This window comes from Phascolarctos cinereus, unplaced genomic scaffold (genome assembly GCF_003287225.1).
Source record: "Phascolarctos cinereus isolate Bilbo 61053 unplaced genomic scaffold, phaCin_HiC Scaffold_7;HRSCAF=346, whole genome shotgun sequence".
Taxonomy (NCBI): domain Eukaryota; kingdom Metazoa; phylum Chordata; class Mammalia; order Diprotodontia; family Phascolarctidae; genus Phascolarctos; species Phascolarctos cinereus.
Window position 1 is genome coordinate 122,889,001 of NW_027556180.1, and position 17,951 is coordinate 122,906,951.

Sequence of the window (17,951 nt, forward strand, 5' to 3'; positions counted from 1 at the left end):
TTGGTCAGCAAACAGTTTTAGAAAAGCTGATAAAGAACTTGTTGGCTGATGACATTCTCATGCCTACTTAGTGTATTTGAACATGAGTCTATGTTTGCTTTCTCGTTCCTTAAATAATAAGGGAATAGAAGGTGGAGGTAGTTATACTAATTATCATCTTGAGAAAAATGTAGTGGAGAAACCTCTACAGAATAGCTCTCTCCTACTGGCCTCAAAAGATTCTCAGCAGCATAAAGTTAGTAGATGTGAAAGCGTTTTAGAAAAGTGGAGAATATCATTGTTGCTGTTGTTTTCAATTCCCTTTTAAGGTTTTGAGCCCTGGGATCCAAGACATCCCTGAATTTATTCAGGTGTTCCCTGAATTCTTGTCATTGATTCATTGATCTAACCATTTTCTTTTGTGCTTTTAGGGGAAAAGATCTTGTTGAGTTCATCAGTGTGAACCCCAAAGCTGTCAGAAGTACCACAGGGTAAAAGATATAGGCTTTCCTTTCCCTCACTCCGTTATCTCATGTTTAGATAACAAATCAACCTGAATCAGTTGGGAAAAGAACCCAATAATTGATTGGATGGACTGGGTATTTGCTCAGCAAAATTTTCCTATATCCATTCATTTATTAACCAAGCATTTATTTAAGTACCTAATATGTGTCAGGTACCATTCTAGGAGCTAGAGATTAAAAAAAAATTGCCCTGAAGGAGTTTATATTCCACTGGCTGGAAACAATGTGTACAGAGATAAGCAAATGCAAAATAAGAAAAAAGGGATTTCCAAGTGGGGAGGGCACTAGCAATGGGGGAGATAGGCTTAAGCCTTGTGAAGCAGGCAGCTTTTGAACTAAGCACTGAAGGAATTATAAGAGGTCAGATGACATTCTAGGCATAAGGCAAATGGAAATGGAATGCTGCATATGAGGAAAGTGGGCCAGTTTAGCTGGAACATAATGTATATAAAGTAGAATAATGTGAAATTAATGTGTAAAGGTGGAGCCAAATTATGAATAGCTTTAAAGGCCAAGCAGAGATTATATTTTATCTTAGAGCTTATTGATCATGGGAGGGACATTGTCAGATTTATTCTTCCCACTCCCCCCCCCCAGAAATGGGGTTAAGTGACTTGCCCAGGGTCACACAGCTAGTAAGTGTCAATTGTGTGAGGCTGGATTTGAACTCAGGTCCTTTTGACTCCAGGGTCAGCACTCTATCCACTGATCCACTGTGCCACCTAGCTGCTCCATGGGTCAGACTTATTTTTCTGGAATATTGCTTTGGAAGCTATATGGAGGATGGATTGAACATAGGAAAGGCTTGGAGCAGGGCAGCCTTTCCCTGTCTATTTAGTTGGGAAACCACTTAGGATGCTATTTTAGATGACAGATCTGGACTAAGGTGGCAGTTATGTGAGTGGAGAGGAAAGGATGAATATGAGAGACATATGCAGGTAGAATTAGGAAGGTCATTCCTTGGGTTTTTTCATGACATTATTCTATCTTGGTATCCTCTTACATTATTAAGTTCAGGTTCATATGTATACATATATATATATATATATATATATATATATACATATATATATACACATATATACACACATACATACACACCTATATATATACACACACATACATATATACACATATATATACATATGTATATATACATATATGTGTGTATGTGTGTGTGTATATACGGAGAGAGAGAGAGAGAGAGAGAGAGAGAGAGAGAGAGAGAGAGAGAGAGAGAGAGAGAGAGAGAGTTGATGCTTAGATTATAGCCTCATCTCTTCTTTACTTAGTGAATCTTTATCCGTCCTTTAAAGTTCAATTCAAGGACCACATCTTTCATGAAGTCTTCTATGGTACTCTTGTTACCAATACCCTCTTTATACTTTATTCACACTATTTTAGTATAATTACAGGTAGTACAGTGTAGTATATTGAGAACCAGTCACAGACTCAGGAACACCTGAATTCACGTCCTGCCTGTGTGATTCTGGGCAAGTCCTTTAAACCCTTGGAGCCCTGGACAATCTTCGAAAACTCTAAGTTTCGAGGCATCAATCTGCTTTGGTAGAGGGAGCTTTCTCACCATGAATTCCCTATTTCAATGAACTTATAGGTCTGATTTTTTAAAAATGCTTATATAATTGTATAGTTATCTGTGTTTGTGTCTTCTTTTCCTACTAGGCTAAAAATTCTATCTGAGTAGAAGCTGAGTAATCTAAAATTTATGACTCCCCAAGCACCCAGTGGTTATTCTTGTTGAGTCATTTTCAGTTGTGTCAGATTCTTCATGTCTCCATTCGTTTTGTTTTGGTTTTTTTGCAAAGATGCTGGAGTGATTTGCCATTTCCTTCTTAGCTCATTTTACAGATGAAGAACTGAGGTGAACAAGTTTAAGAGACTTGCCCAGGGTCCCACAGCTAGAAATGTCTGAGATTGAATTTGAACTCAGGAAACTGAGTCTTCAGGCCTGGTACTCTATCCACTATGCCAGCAGATTGGCTTTAAGCACTTGATAGGTGTTTAACAAATGCTGATTGAATTCTGTTGATCTTGTATTTTCTCAGCCTTAGACAATGCAGGTGAATCAGAAAGTGAGAGAGTTTATTTATTTGGAGTAGATCTGTGATTCTCACCGGATCCATCTTGGAATCTTATGCAATTCTGAAACTTGTATACATAATCTCTATTTTGCATCAGTTAGTCGGTGAATAATTGTGACACAGCTACTGGGTTCCTGGCTCTGTGCTAGGAACATACCATTTGTTACACATTCTGCCCTTTATGTGTCATTACAGCCTCTGAGCACCAGAGGAAGAAGCCAGTAGACATATTCATTCTTTGTAACAGCTGGTAATTACCATATATTAAAGCTAATTAAGTATTGAAAGTAGAAAGATATTCTTCTGAGAAAATAGGCAGTCCATATCAATTTAACAGCTTATGCTTAAGAAAATACATAAAATACTTATTTCTTGAAGCACATTCTGGTTTAGCTAATTGAGTTTAGAATGCACCCTTACTTGTACTTTAAAAGAACACATGGAATAAACAAAGACTTCAACACAATCAAGAGATCAGTATACTAAATAAATATTACAAACTGCAAGATGTGCCATAAATTTCTAATCTGTCTTTTAAATCTTATGCTTGAAGAAGTAGCATGGGCTGGAAGGTTGAGACCTAGGCCCTATTAATGGAATTAACATCTTATGGTGTTGATTGACTAATATATAGAGAGCATCTGTGTAAATATGTGCAAAGCATTTTAAAGATCTGAAGACACAGAGTGTTAAACATCCCTAAATATTCCATTTGAGACTTGGCTACATTAATACAAGCAATTTTAGTGGGAGGTAGTATGCTACCTGAGTTAGTAAGAAACATATTAAACTTTCTGCGAGAAAGAATTCATTTCTAAGCCCACAGGAGTGTTTGTATTTAGCAGAATGCTATGTATCTAGGAGGTGCTCAATGAGTATCTGTAAGCCCAGTTGTATCTTCTAGTTGATAGGCATACATTTAAGCCTCATCACTAGGCTCTCATTGTTCAGTTTACATACTGACTTGCATTTTGATTGGTGGCTGAGGAGCCTGGTATATATTTTATGTATTCTTGGGAGTGAGGGATAAAATCAAGTCTCTTTTGTTCAACAAAACAGTAGGGAAATGAAGGTTCCTTGTGTTCTTTTCAACTTCTTCTATCTGGCTAACTCCATTTTCAACTTCTTCTATCTGGCTAACTCCAAAGATAAAAATGTCCACTGGTTTTCTGGGAAGTGTACAGCATATGTAGTTACAGTGAAAAATATTGTACTGGATTTTGTTTATTAAAAAGAAATTATGTTTTCTGTTGTAAGATAAGAAACTGACATTGTTTATAATACCACTATCATCCTGATATTGCTTCTTTTCAAGTTGAAAATATGAGAGCTTTAGAAGAAAAGTATATGTTAAATACAGTCAGAGATTAATCAGTTATGTGTGATCACTGATGGTAGAATTTTTATGATAATGGAAGCTTATTAGGTTCTTAATTTATCCTTTTCTTTCAAAGAAACTGTCATATACACTAATTCCTCACCTAATAGTATCTTTATCATTAAAAGATCTGGAATAGAGTCAGGAAGATCTGAGTTCAAATTTGATGGCAGATACTCACTAGCTGTAATCTTGGCCAAATCACTTAACTTTGTTGGCCTCACTTTTCTCAACTATACAATGAGGATAATAATAGCATCTATGTCTGAGGGTTTTTGGGAGGATGAAATGAGATATTTGTAAAGGTTTTAGCACAGTGCCTGGTCTATAGTAATTAATACCTGTTCCCTTCCCCTTCCCTTTTATTGAATACTTAGTTATTTATGGTGAATGACATGATCACTAACCATTATCCTACAGATGTGACACAATGGAAAAAGCATTGAATGGTAATAATAATAATGCCAAATAGCTAACATTTATATTGGGTCTCCTATGTGCCAGGCACTGTGCTAAGTGTTTTACAAATATTATCTCGTTTGATCCTCACAACAACCTTGAAAGGTAAAGCCGTTATTATCCCCATTTTTACAGATGAGGAAATTGAGGCAAATAGGTTAAGTGACCTGCCCAGGGTCACATAACTACAAAGTATCTGAGGCCAGATTTGAATTTAGGTCTCCCGATGATTTACAGCCCAATCCTAGTTGCCTCATGAATGATAAAGGACTTAATAAGCATTTCCTCCAGGCTGAACATTGTTCTAAGTACTAGGGATACACCAACAGAACTGAAGATATTCCAGACCTTTCAAGGAACATACATAAAAATAAACAGAAGCCATGTAGATAGCAGAATGGTGACAGTGGGAGGGGCACAGTATTTTGGTGTGGGTTGTTGCCAAGAGTCTGGAGCTCCTTGGAATCCTAAAGTGGGACCTTGGGCAAATCACCAAATCTCTCTGAGCCTCAGTTTTCTTAAATATAAAATGGCAGAAAATAATTTTCATACTACCTGCCACCTGGAAGATTTCTTTCCATAGTTCTTTTTAATCTCTCCCAAGTAAAGCATCAAAGAATGTTTGTAGGAATACTCAAGAAAATAATTTGCTTCTTGGGCTCTAGAGTTGGAATGTATCTTCAGGATTAGAATGGACAAACAACAAACAAAACAATAAACATCTAACTCAATTCCTTCAATTTACAGATAAAGAAAATGAAACCTGGAGAGTCCAAGTGACTTGTCCAAAGTCTCTAAGTAGGACAGCTAGGTGGTGAAGTGGATAGAGCTCTGGCCTTGGAGTCAGGAGGACCTAAGTTTGAATCTGGCCTCAGACATCTGACACTTATTAGCTGTGTGACCCTGGGCAAGTCACTTAACCCCAGTTGCCTCACTAAAAAAACAAAGAAAAAACAAAGTCTATAAGTAGCAAGTATAAATAGCTGAGCTGAGATTTGAAGGTAGGTCCTCTAACTCCTTTTTCACCACATTGTGCTGTCTTTTATTGCCTTCTATCTTCTTAAGACCTCAGATCCACAGTGTATTCATATTCGGAACATGAATAGTTGAGTTGAATTTAGCTTATTTTTCGTTCATGGAGGAAAATAAAATCATTATTTTGTTGGAATATTATAAATTTACTTATTGAGAATAATCTCAGTCTTAGATCTAATTTTTACAGTTGGTTTTATTTACTGGGCATGGCAAATCAGGATAGGATAATAGAGTCATGTCATGTCCACAGCGGGCCAAAGTATCTGGATAAAGGGGAAAATAAACTAATCCTCTGACAAAATATGAGCTTCTTGAGGTCAAGAACTATTATTTTTCCTTGTATCCTCATTACCAACACAGTGCTTGGCACATGGTAAGTACTAAATAAATGCTTGTTGATTGTTGGATATCCACTTCACATTTACTAGACCATATGAATTAAAACACACACACACACACACACACACACAACATATACACACATACACACACAAACACACTACTTAACAAACATTTTACTCATAGCAGAGCGATAGTGGAAATAAAATATATAAAACCAGAATTATTTTCTATTCAAACAAGATTATTTAATCCTTACTCTGAGAGGATAGGAAACTGTTTCCAAGACTTACATCAATTAATTTTTAAGAAAATAAGTCTTTTAGCATAGTGATATCCAGATTCCCTTCCTTCCCCATACAAATTCCTCGCATTAAATCTTTGCCTGTCACTAATTCAAACTGTTTTTATTTGTCCTCTTTAAAGAAACCAAGATCTTGACGATTTCATCAAAGTTAATCCTGAAACCCTCAAAAATAATCAGAGGTAAGAAGAAGGAATATTCATCATTCTCATCTGTTTCCAAGGCATTTGACAGACTTTTAGAAAATTATCTGACCCGTTCATAATGTTAGTGTACTTACTTCCTCCAACTGTATCATTAATCTGTACTGTTTTTATTTTTTATGATTTAAAGAAACCAAGATGATCTTGATAAATTCATCAAAGTGACTCCTGAATTTCTCAGAAATAATCAGAGGTAAAGGAATAAAAATATATTCTTTCAACAGTATGGAAGGTAATGTGATTCTTGAAAAGAACATTGTCTCTGGAAATAAGATGACCTGGTTACAAGTCCTACATCAGATGTTTACTACTTTATAATTTTGGGCAAGTCCCTTAACTCTGGTTTCCCTATCTTTATGGTAAAATAAGGGAGTTAGGCTAAGTGGCCTCTAAAGTTACTTTGTGTTCTAGATCTATGATACTATAATTTTCTTGAGTTTCATGGGTAGATGCTTGAATGAAAAAGATTTAAAATGTGAATAATTTTTGAAATCTTATCATTGATCCAAGCCATTTTTATTTTCTCCTACCAAAGGAGCCAAGACCTGGATAGATTCGTTAAAGTGAATCCAACAACTTTCAGAAACAGCAAGAGGTAAGAACATTTAATCTTGCTGCCCTCTCTGAACTATTTGCAAAGAACTGAGTAAGAATTTTTAAAGCTGCTGATATATATATATATATATATATATATATATATTATATATATATTATATATATATATATATATATATATACGTATTTTTTTGTCAAGCTAGTAGTAGTGCATCCTTTTATTGGTGAGTGTTTTGTCTTGGTTGGGTTTTTCTTTTCTTCAAATCAGCATATGGTTGTAAAACTAAGCATTCCAAGGACGTACATTTGGCTTTTTAAGATAGTAATGGGGCTCTCTGTTTAAAATTATGGGCCTACTGCTGCTGTTTTTTTTTCAACTGGTCACGCATCATTTTCTCATTTGCTTATGTTTAATACTGTCTAGGGTTCCTGCCCTTGTCAACAAGACAACATGGTGTCCCATTATGGGCTCAGCTTAGCTATTCTTCTTCCTTCTAGGGAACCATTTCCAAACTTGGACTATATAGGAGGCAGTTATCAAGGCTGAAAAGCAAAATTAATTAAGACTCATCTGAAGAAAAGATTTTTGGAAGATGTTGTATCTAATCATGAGATAATTCAGAGCCCAGGGGTCCTACTGAAACAAACAATCTAAGCAAAAATTGTGTATTTCATACAGTTGTCTGCCCTTTGTTGCTTTTTGGTGGCATCCTTCACCCCAAAGTGCTTTATTAACACAAGTAAAATGCATGATTATGAACTTCATAACATTTGCATATTGCTTTGTGGTAGTGGGAAATGCTGTTATAACAAATTCCTTGCTGGAAATTGCATTCCCAGGATCAAGGGATGACACCAAATTGGCTGACGAGTAGTGAATTAGCACTTAGTATCACATGCTCACAAAGCTAGTGCTAGAGGACCTGGTTCAAGTCCCACATCAGATGTTTACTACTTATATAACTTCCTGTTCTAGATCCATGATATTGTAATTTTCCTGAGTTCACAGACACTTGAATGAAAAAGATTTTTAATATGAATAATTTTTTAAGTCTTATCATTGAACCGAACCATTTTTATTTTCTCCTACTAAAGGGTTTCTGGTGCAACTCCCTGTTTTTGTAGACAAGGAAACTGAGATTTAGAGGTTAAGTGACTTCCCCAAGGTGATACAGGGAGGAAGGAGCAGAAGCAGGATTTGAATACAGATCATCTGATTCCAAGCCAGGCTTTGAACCCAGTTGGGGTTGGAAGGGGGAGTCATAGATATGCTGCCCGATAATAGAATATCAGAGCTGGAAGAGATCTTAGAAAACAGCTAGTCCAACCTGCTTAAATTACAAATGAGAAATCTGAAGTCACACAGGTAATTTGTGGCTTGACAGGATTTCAGTGCAGGTCTGGGAAAGACCTTAATTAAAAAGGCCAAGGTCATCCACTGCATCCCAGACATTGACTTGTAACACCAGATCTTCTGGACCTCTGAGGACTCTGGAGGAGGGAGTGAGGCTGTTGACTTTGTGCAGCTCTGCCTCTCTTAAATCCAATTAAATCACAAGTCAAGACATCACCCTGTGATGTCATTGGTCCTCTTTGAGAATGTAGAACAAATAACAATAGCAACAGGCCTTGGACTCTGTTTTCAAGTCTGGTACTCTTTTTATTGTGAGATCAGAGAGTATTAGAGTGGTCATCGATCAATCATTCAATCAATCAGTCAGTCCACATGTATTTAAGGCCCATTAGGTGCCAAGCACAGTGTTAGCCACTGGGGATACAAAGAAAGAAATGAAACATAAATATTGAAGTTATTAAAGGTGGTGTCAGGATATGAGATGGAATGGAAGAGCATGACAAAAAAGCAAAAGAAAAGTGAAAAAGTTGCCAGGGAAAGTGGACAAATGTTGTAGAGGCCTGTATAGGAGAACAGCAGTTAATCAGGAGGGTGTGTTATAATCAGGTGGCATAAACTACAAAGGAGGAAAGATAGCTGAGTGACAGGACAGAATAAATTTCTACAATTGGCTAAGGACATGTGAAGGAAGAAGTGATCTGCATCCAGAGAAAGAACTGATCAATAGAAATATGTATAAAATGATTTTATATATATTTTACATATATACATATATATATATATACACACATGTGTATGTGTCTGTATATATAATCCCATATATACATACATATATGTATATATAATCATATATATACTTACATATATATATATTTGTGTCTAATGATAGTCATCTCTAGGGTGGGGGAAGGGGGAGGGAAAATAAATAAATAAAAGTGTCAATTAAAAGAAATGAGACTGCCAGTTCTTTGCCCTGTGTATTGGAGGGCATGAGAAGAATGGTCAGCATTGTAGAGTATGGGGAAGGATGCCCAGTTAGTATGGAAAGTGGAAGATACAAAAGACGATTTGGGGGGGGGGGTGAGGCAGTCGGGATTAAGTGATTTGCCCAGGTCACACAGCTAGGAAGTGTTAAGTGTCCGAGGCCAGATTTGAACTCAGATCCTCCTGATTCAACTACCCACTGTGCCACCTAGCCACCTCCAGAAGATACAAAAGAAGTAGAAATTGAAGATTAGGAATGGGAGTAGGCAGGGTGTTTGGTCACCAAGCATGGCTTCCAAAGGTAGAATTGAAGAGTCTAATAGAAAAAGATACTATAGATTGACTACTATAAGTTGAGCTGAGTTCAACGTGGATGAAAGTAATAATTAATAATAATAACTAACATTTATATAATACTTTAAGATTAGCAAAGCACTTTACAAACATCTCATTTTATCCTCACAACAACTCTGGGAGGTAGGTGCTATTATTATCATCATTTACAGATGAGGGAACTGAGGCAGACCATGGTTAAGTGACTTGCCCAAGGTCACACAGCTAGTAAGTATCTGAGGCTGAATTTGAACTCAGGTCTTCTTCACTCCATATATAGCACTCTATCCAGCATACCACTTAGCTACCTAAGAAAGATAGCAAGAGAAAGGAAAGCATTTTCACCTAAGCTGATGCTTCTGGATGATAGGAAGAGGAACTGGGACAAATTTCCCAAAGATGTTAAGTTTTGGATAGATGGAGTTATTTACTGGAGAAGCTTGTAAAATTAACCAGTCCAGAGTATCACATTAGAACATTGTGTTAATGAAGTGCATTTAAAAACCAAATTCCTCAGATATATTTCCTTCTGTTTGATGCAAGCCAAGCTCTCTCATTGAATTTCTTTAGTATAGAATAATGTATTACTTGTTCAATATAGTGTGGACTTCAGCAATGCATTATAAAATTTCTATAACAAGAAGTTTTTTTTATATGAAGATGGCAGATGTCACTCAAGGCAATAATTGAATTATGTTTATTCAAAAGTTGATGATTTTGTTTCAGAATGGCCCAATTAAGCCTCATATCTGAATGCCTTCAATAGTGTACCTCATTCAGGTAGAAACCAGTCAATTTCTTCAATAACTCATCATGGAATAAATAGGAAAAAAAATCCATGAATTCTGGAGTGATTTGGAAAAGAGATCTTTTTATTTCATTCTATTATTTTTATTATTTAGTGCATTAGCCCTTCCCATTTGAAGTGGAAGTACAGAAAAGGATGATGTTGAAAGGTCAAAATCAGCTTAGTGGCAGTACCATCCCCTTACAATCCTATTTAACGTTATGTTTGGATTGATGACTTCATAGGAGAGCTACAGCAAAGTTGAGTTCTGTTTAGGAGACTGGTGACATTTTCAGCTATAGTTCACTTAAGGACTGAATAAAATTCCAGTTGTCACTCTGCCTGCAAACAGACATTCCTGCCCTCCTTCTAGGAACCCAGCAACCTGACAAATGCATATTTATGAGGAAATTTCACTTATACAGTGAGAAAACGCTTCACTCTTAACAGGCATATTTTCAAATTTCCATGAACTAACACTAAAAGGAGAAAGTCAATTACTGGTAGCTCATAAGCTATTGTTAGCCTGACTGTAGAAGCTATTTCTGAATGAAGACTTAAATTCATCTGTTGACATTTTTACCCTTAGAATTATAAAAGATAACATTTGTCAGAGACAGAAACTGATGTCCTTACTCACTTGTATCATCATGCTTGTGTCATGAAAGACTATATCCCAGCCCCCAACTACTTTAATCATTAAAATAGTGTTAAATAGATGGTATAATAATAGAAGTGTTGATTTAGAGCCAAAAGGAAGTGGGGGCATCTATTTATCCCACTTTGTTTTCTAAATGAGAAAACTGAGGTCCAGATAATGACTTTGCACAGCTTTGCCTCATTTAAATCCAATTCATGCACAAGTCAAGACATTACCTTCATTATTTCATTGGTCCTTTTTGAGAACGAATGACCACCACCAACAACAATAACATGGCAGAGCTAGGATTTGGACACAATAAATGCCCTCTGATCTACTAGCATAGCCACCACCCTTATCTAGGCCCTCATTGCCTCTTCTCTCAATGAAATGTCCTCCCACCCTTCTGAAACCTCTTCTCCAACACCAACCCATAAAAGAAACAAATTCCTTCTAAACCCCACTGACACCATAATATAGGGATCTGGACTAGATCTTTGATTTCATTGATATAAGGAACTTCCAAATGAAGAAACATCTTTTACCAATGCATATTTCACCTTTTCTGAAATATATATATATATATATATATATATATATATAGTCATAGAGAATTGCCTAAAGCACTTAAAATTCAATTGCTTGCCCAGTGTCCTATAGCTAGAATGTGTGAAAGGTGGGCCTGTGAACCCAGGTTTTCCTGGTTTGAAGGCCAGCTCACTCCTATGCCATACTGAGAAGTAGAATTCTGTGAAAGCAAAAGCAAAAACTTCATATGAATGTGTGGGTTCATAGATTTACATATAGAAGGGGTCTTAGAAGCCATCTAGTCTAACCCCATCATTTTATCCATAAGAGAACTGAGATTCAGAAAATTCAAAATGGCTTGTCCAAGGTTACACAGGGAACAAGTGGAGAGCTGGGGTTTCAACCTAAATCCTCTGACTGTAAATCTGGCCCTCTTTCTACTACACCATGCTACTTCCAAATGTCATCAAGTCCTAACCTCTCATTTTACAAATGAGGAAATTGAGGCCCAATGGACCTAAATGAATTGCTTAAGGTCATATAGATATTAGGGGCAAGAGAAAGTTTGAACCAAATCTTCTATGATATGTAGAGTACGTAAAATTGAAGTAAGTATATAAGAAACTTTGGATTTGGTTTTCTGTGACAATTCTTTGTGGTTCTGCAAGTAGCAGCAAAAATGAAAACCTGCTGCACCAGGGTCAGATTTCATAAACCACGAGGACTCAAGCTCAATGAAGTTGGCTTATTGTATCATCTGCCTGATGTGCTTGCATAGGCCTATATCAGTATGGAACACTAATTTCCTTAATGTAACAGCCTTAATTCTCTCATGTTTAAAAAAATTCCTTGAAAAATAAACATAAATGTCCCCCCTTTCTCACAACATAGTTGAAAAAGGATTATACAAATGATCTCACTGTAGTTTCTATACCCCTTTCAGAGTGACAAAGACTTCTATTCAATCAAAAGCTTCATGCCCAAGATTTAATTTTTGGCATAAATTGAGGATGCATAGTAAATCTTTTGTACTGTCACTCTGTAATTTGGTAAATGTATTCCATGCTGAACAATGAGCAGTTAAAGTAAGTTATGTTGAGGCAAATATATTGCTGCTTTATAAAATATATTACTTCCCACACATAAAAACAGAGACAGAATATATGGGATGCCATTTGGTGCAATCAATTCCTTAGCTCTGGATCAAAGGATTTGAGTTTGAATATAGACTCTCCTCTCTTTCTATCCATGTGACCTCAGAAAAAAGTCAATCAATTTCTCTGGGCCTCAATTTCCTTTTCTGTAAAAATGAGGTAGGTTTTCAAATACATTGTGCTATGCTTTCTCTCTCTCCCTCTTCTTTCTTGCTCCTTCTCTCTTCTTCCCTTGGGGCTCCATATCTCAACCAAGTGGTTGTATAGAGTGTAATCCCATTACAATTTGGTTCCAGAGTTTAACTTTGCTTTTCCTACCTGGTCCATTAAATCCAGTGCTGGATTTAAGGCAGCTACCTGATTGGCTTAGCCTACTGCCATTCAGAACTCCAGCACTAAAGCACCCTAGTAATAGGGAGTATAGGTTTGTATTACCACACCCAGCTCTTTTCTCTATTTTTGAAAACTGCTTTTAAAATTCCATTTTCCAGCTGAACTACGTAGTGCTCATTTTTTCCAAAGGGTTTCTCATGATCTACAGAGGCCAAGGATGTGACCATATCACTGAAATAAATTCCAAATGTTTACAAGAGTAAGAAACAGTCAGGTCTGCTGTAATCATTCTTTTATTAAACAGCTTTATACACATGCTCTTGTTTGCTAGCAACATTTGGATGGGCTTTTCTAAAAATCTATTTTGGGTGCTTTAAATCACAGCTCTTCCCATCTTATACCTTGGTGCAAAAGACATGATGTAAATTATGTAGACTTAATTAGACAGGGAAAATTTATTTTTATACCCCAAGTAACTTGGAAAGTTTATGAGCAGTCTGGGCTGCTTGGATTGGATTGTCAAAGCTGGTTGTTGAAATCAATCAGGCTGAAAAACAATAATGTCCTTGATTTGTTTTCTTACTCATCATGTCTTTTCTTCCTTGCTTTTATCATCATATGGCTTTGTTACATATATAGTCTCTCTATATAGAATATAAATATATATGTGTGTATATATATATATATATATATATATATATATATATATATACATACATGTATTCATATAGTTTTGTTTTGTTTCTTTTAGATTCTGGTCATATAGTCCATTCTACTTGTTTAATGTGCTTCATGTTTGGGTAAAGCAAATGAAGTTCTATTAGACCACTGGTAAAAGGGCCTATGGAGCCCTTTTAATAGTTCCTGGTGCAATTTTAGTGATAGTCTGTTAGGAAGAAAAGGTATGATCCTGTTTTTGTATAGGTCCCTCTTGATTACTAAGGGATGAGTTGTCTCCATGTAGCTGGTAGGTTTCTCTTCCCTCTCACTCTGGTTCCTTTTGATGATTTATTTCACTCTCTGTCAACATCTCTACTGGAGAGTAAGAAGGGAAAGAGAAAAGAAAGGAAGGCTCTAATGTTTCCTTGGAGAAATGTATGGTACTAAACTATTCAGCCATTTTCCAAACAATTTAGAGGAACCTGAAGAGTGTCATTGTTGCATTGATTATGTTTTTTTCCTCTGGCACACTGCTTTAAAGAGCACTTGTAATGGTTTCTGTCTATTCAAATGTATATAACTCAACTAGAAAAAGCACTGGATTTGGAGTCAAGAAAACTAGATTTTTGTAATAACTTTGACGCTTATGAAGGGTGTGATTTTGGGCAAATCACCTCGACTCTCTGAACTTCAGTTTCCTCATCTTGTAGATGAGGAATGATATGATATAAGCTGCCTATGCCAGTGGGTTATTGTAAGCAAAACACTATAAAACTCCCAAAGTCATAGAAATATGAATTGTTATGATAATTCCTATGAATGGGAGCTTAATTTAGATACTGGAAGTTTGGAACTAATATGACCAGATTTTTCCCTGACAAAAAATGAGATACTAATTTTTCGTTGCTTTTGTATGTGTGTGCATGTACATGTTAACTTCTATAAGCATAAACAAGAAAATTCCATTAAAAACTCCCAAATGTGTTTAATAAAATTAATATACATATTTAATTAATGCAACCTATACCAAGCATATCTAAACACAGGATTCAAGCCTAGGTCCATTAGAAGAAAGATAGTAGCCATGGAAGAAATGGAATTTCTTTCTTTTCCCACTTTTTGCTAGGCAATTGGGGTTAAGTGACTTGCCCAGGGTCATACAGCTAGTATGTGTGGTGTGTTGTGTGTCTGAGACCAGATTTGAACTCAGTTCCTCCTGACTTCAAGGTTGGAGCTCTATCCACTGTACCACCTAGCTGCCCCCAGAAATGGAAATTCTAAAAACTAAAGATAATTCCAGAGATATTTGAGAATTCAGAGACAACAATAGAACTGGTCCTCCTGCAAATGATGATGTATTGTAGCCCTAGAGCTTTGGATTCCTAGGATACATGAATTACTATTAATGATAGCTAAAATGTATATACCACTTTAAGATCTGCAATGTATTTTGCATATATTATCTAACTACAGATATATGGGTGCTTACTAATGGATCAGTTTATTTGGTGCCTTATAGACTTTGTTTTTGCCCATCAAGATAGTTGTTAATAGTTATCTATCAATAGAATGATCCAATATTTGACGTAGAACAGTGGTTCAGTTTCTCCATTTATTCTCCATCAGACTTTAATTCAAATCTTAAATGGACTCTTCATGTTTCAGGTAATGTAAATTCTGATGGAAACTTCTGATTTGATCCTTGAATGTTGCTTTACCTGGCTATTTTTTTTATACCCAGTTCTTCCTGATTAAATTGAATTCTCTCTGTCTTCCCCCAAACCATCAGTATCTTCATGTCTGATAATCTGACTCTCAAGGCCACATATATGTTATTTATTTTGCTGCAAACTCTTATTTTTTGCCTCATAGAAACTACCAGGTGTACTCTGCCTCCACCCCAACCCTGCATTAAACCTTCCCTTGAAACAAAGAAAAACAGTTAAGCAAAACCAACCAATTTCACGACTGTTTCTGGCATTATACCTAACACCATCCACAAGGTCTCCCTTCTTCATGTGGAGAAGATGGATATATGTTGCATTATTGGTTCTTCAGTCATTATAATTACTCAGTGTCTGACTTTCCTTTAATTTTCTTTACATTTGCATTTTTGGTTTTTTTCTATTTTTAATTTAGAAAATAAAAGAAGCATTTCCATAATATACTATGCACAACTTGCTATTCCTTTCAAATGTACAACAAAATTATCACATAAATTTCTTGTTTTCTCCCCTCCACCCTAGAGATGGTTACCATTAGACACAAACAAGCATGTGTGCATGTGTGTGTGTGTGTGTATGTAAAATTATTCCACTCATACTTCTATTTATCAATTTTTTCTCTGGATGCAGGTAGTATCTTTCTTCGTATCTTTTATAGTTAATTTAGGTTTTTTTAATAGACAAAATAATAGACAAAACTTCTCTCAAAGTCATTCTTAAAACAATATTGCTGTTACTATATACAGTATTCTTCTTATGCTGCTAAGTTCACTCTGAATTGATTCATGCAAGTCTTCCCGAGTTTCTCTGAGTTTCTCATATGCATAATTTGTTTCAATGCAATAATAGTCTGTTACATTCATATGTGGAAAGATCATTGTTCTGTAGTAGATAAAGAGCTGTCTACAAGTCCCACATCTGACACATTCTGGCAATGAAACCCTGGACACATCACTTGTCCTCCAAATACTTTAGATAACTCTCTAAGGCTATAAGATGCAGAGAAGATGCTGACCTGTATTGATAGAAGTTATCTCACCCAGGAATTCCCTGTATCAGTGAAAACAGAGTACAAGTACTATCTCTATCCCTACATTCATAAAGAGTTTGCCCAGTTACTCTTGCACTGAGGTGGAGGAAGGGATGGGGAGGAAAGGGTTAAAGAAGTTGGGAAGACACATATGTTTATGTGGAACAATGATTTAAAGCTAATTCTGAGATTACATAAAATTTTATAAAGTTTTTTTTCTTCAGACCAGAGTAACCAATAGTGCCAGTTCCTCCCTGTGTGACCTTTGTTTCAAAAGACTACTTTCCTGTAATTTAAAGGTGAATCTAATATAGCATGAACTTTTTTATTCCCATAGAGACCAGGACCTTGACAATCACACTGAAGTAAATTCTAATGGATATAACAAAAAGACCCAAGGGTAAGGCCAAGTATAATTTCCCCCTATTCTTGATTAATTCCATGTATGAGCACATTAAATCAAATTTATTTTGCTTGCCTTTTTATAAGAATTTCAGGAGAATTGAATTGATATCGTAGATTTAATGTTGGAAGGGATTTTATTTTAAGATTAAGAAAACTGAATCTCAGAGAAGTTTTTTACCCAACATCATACAGTTCTGACATATAATTATTAGTGCTAGAATTTTAAACTTCAAGTTCAGTATTCTTTCAACTGTGCTGGGCCACAGTCAAGGTAAAAATGAGTTAGAATTAGATGTTTATGAAGTGACAATTCAAATTCGGCATTGAGGGAATGAAAAAAAATAAAACATTATTAAAGGCTTAGTATGTGCCAAGCATTGCTAAGTGCCGGGGATACAAGTAGAAAAAGCTGGGGCAGCTAGGTGGATAGAGCACCGGCCCTGGATTCAGGAGGACCTGAGTTCAAATCTGGCCTCAGACACAAAACACTTACTAGCTGTGTGACCCTGGGCAAGTGACTTAACCCCATTGCCTAACCAAAAAAAAAAAAAGAGCAATAAACAAGTAGAAAAAGCTCAGTTAATTCCTTTTCTCAAAGAGCTCACACTCTAATTGGAGGAGACAGAACATCAATCATTCATATAAGATTTTGGGGGTTAGGGGTTGGGTCGGGAAGGGATCTTTAATGGTTGATATATAATCCTATGGAAATAGCTTAAAAGAAAATTCCAATTTTGGCTGAATTTGTGACTCAGGACCCTTCTGCTTACTGTAAAAGGCATCATGCAAATTGAGTGTATTTGGGATACTAAGCTCTTAGGCTGTGAAGGTTTATTTTTACATACTGCAGCTTGATGGGTTTGTAGCAGTGGCAGAAAGCACTATAGGATCCACCTCTCAGATTCCTCACCTAGTAAATGGCATGAATCCCTAACAGCAACAAAACAAGACACAGTTTCAGATATTCTTTATGCCTCTGGGATATTATTGTTTTAAAATTCCTGCACGTTGTTTGCCGCCACATGAAGGATTGATGTAGATTGTATAGTTGGTGGGTTCAACAGACAGTTTAAATTAGGGAAGAATTAATTACTTGTCAGTGCCATAGCAACTGTGAGTGCCACCTGGTACCAAAAAATAA

The 17,951-nt window shown here is 36.1% G+C and overlaps 1 protein-coding gene across 20 annotated transcripts in view; it reads left to right on the forward strand.

The window, feature by feature from the left end:
* Positions 1–17,951, forward strand: part of SCEL (sciellin) — a 152,663-nt gene that overhangs the window by 111,102 nt on the left and 23,610 nt on the right. For 19 of the 20 annotated variants that reach the window (XM_078147216.1, XM_078147214.1, XM_020973296.2 and 16 more), the window contains 5 exons: positions 411–470; positions 6,243–6,302; positions 6,454–6,516; positions 6,859–6,918; positions 16,743–16,805. In XM_078147216.1, coding sequence (XP_078003342.1) covers positions 411–470; positions 6,243–6,302; positions 6,454–6,516; positions 6,859–6,918; positions 16,743–16,805 — 306 coding nt within the window. The remainder of the gene's footprint in view (positions 1–410; positions 471–6,242; positions 6,303–6,453; positions 6,517–6,858; positions 6,919–16,742; positions 16,806–17,951) is intronic. The other variant, XM_078147212.1, reaches the window with a different exon arrangement.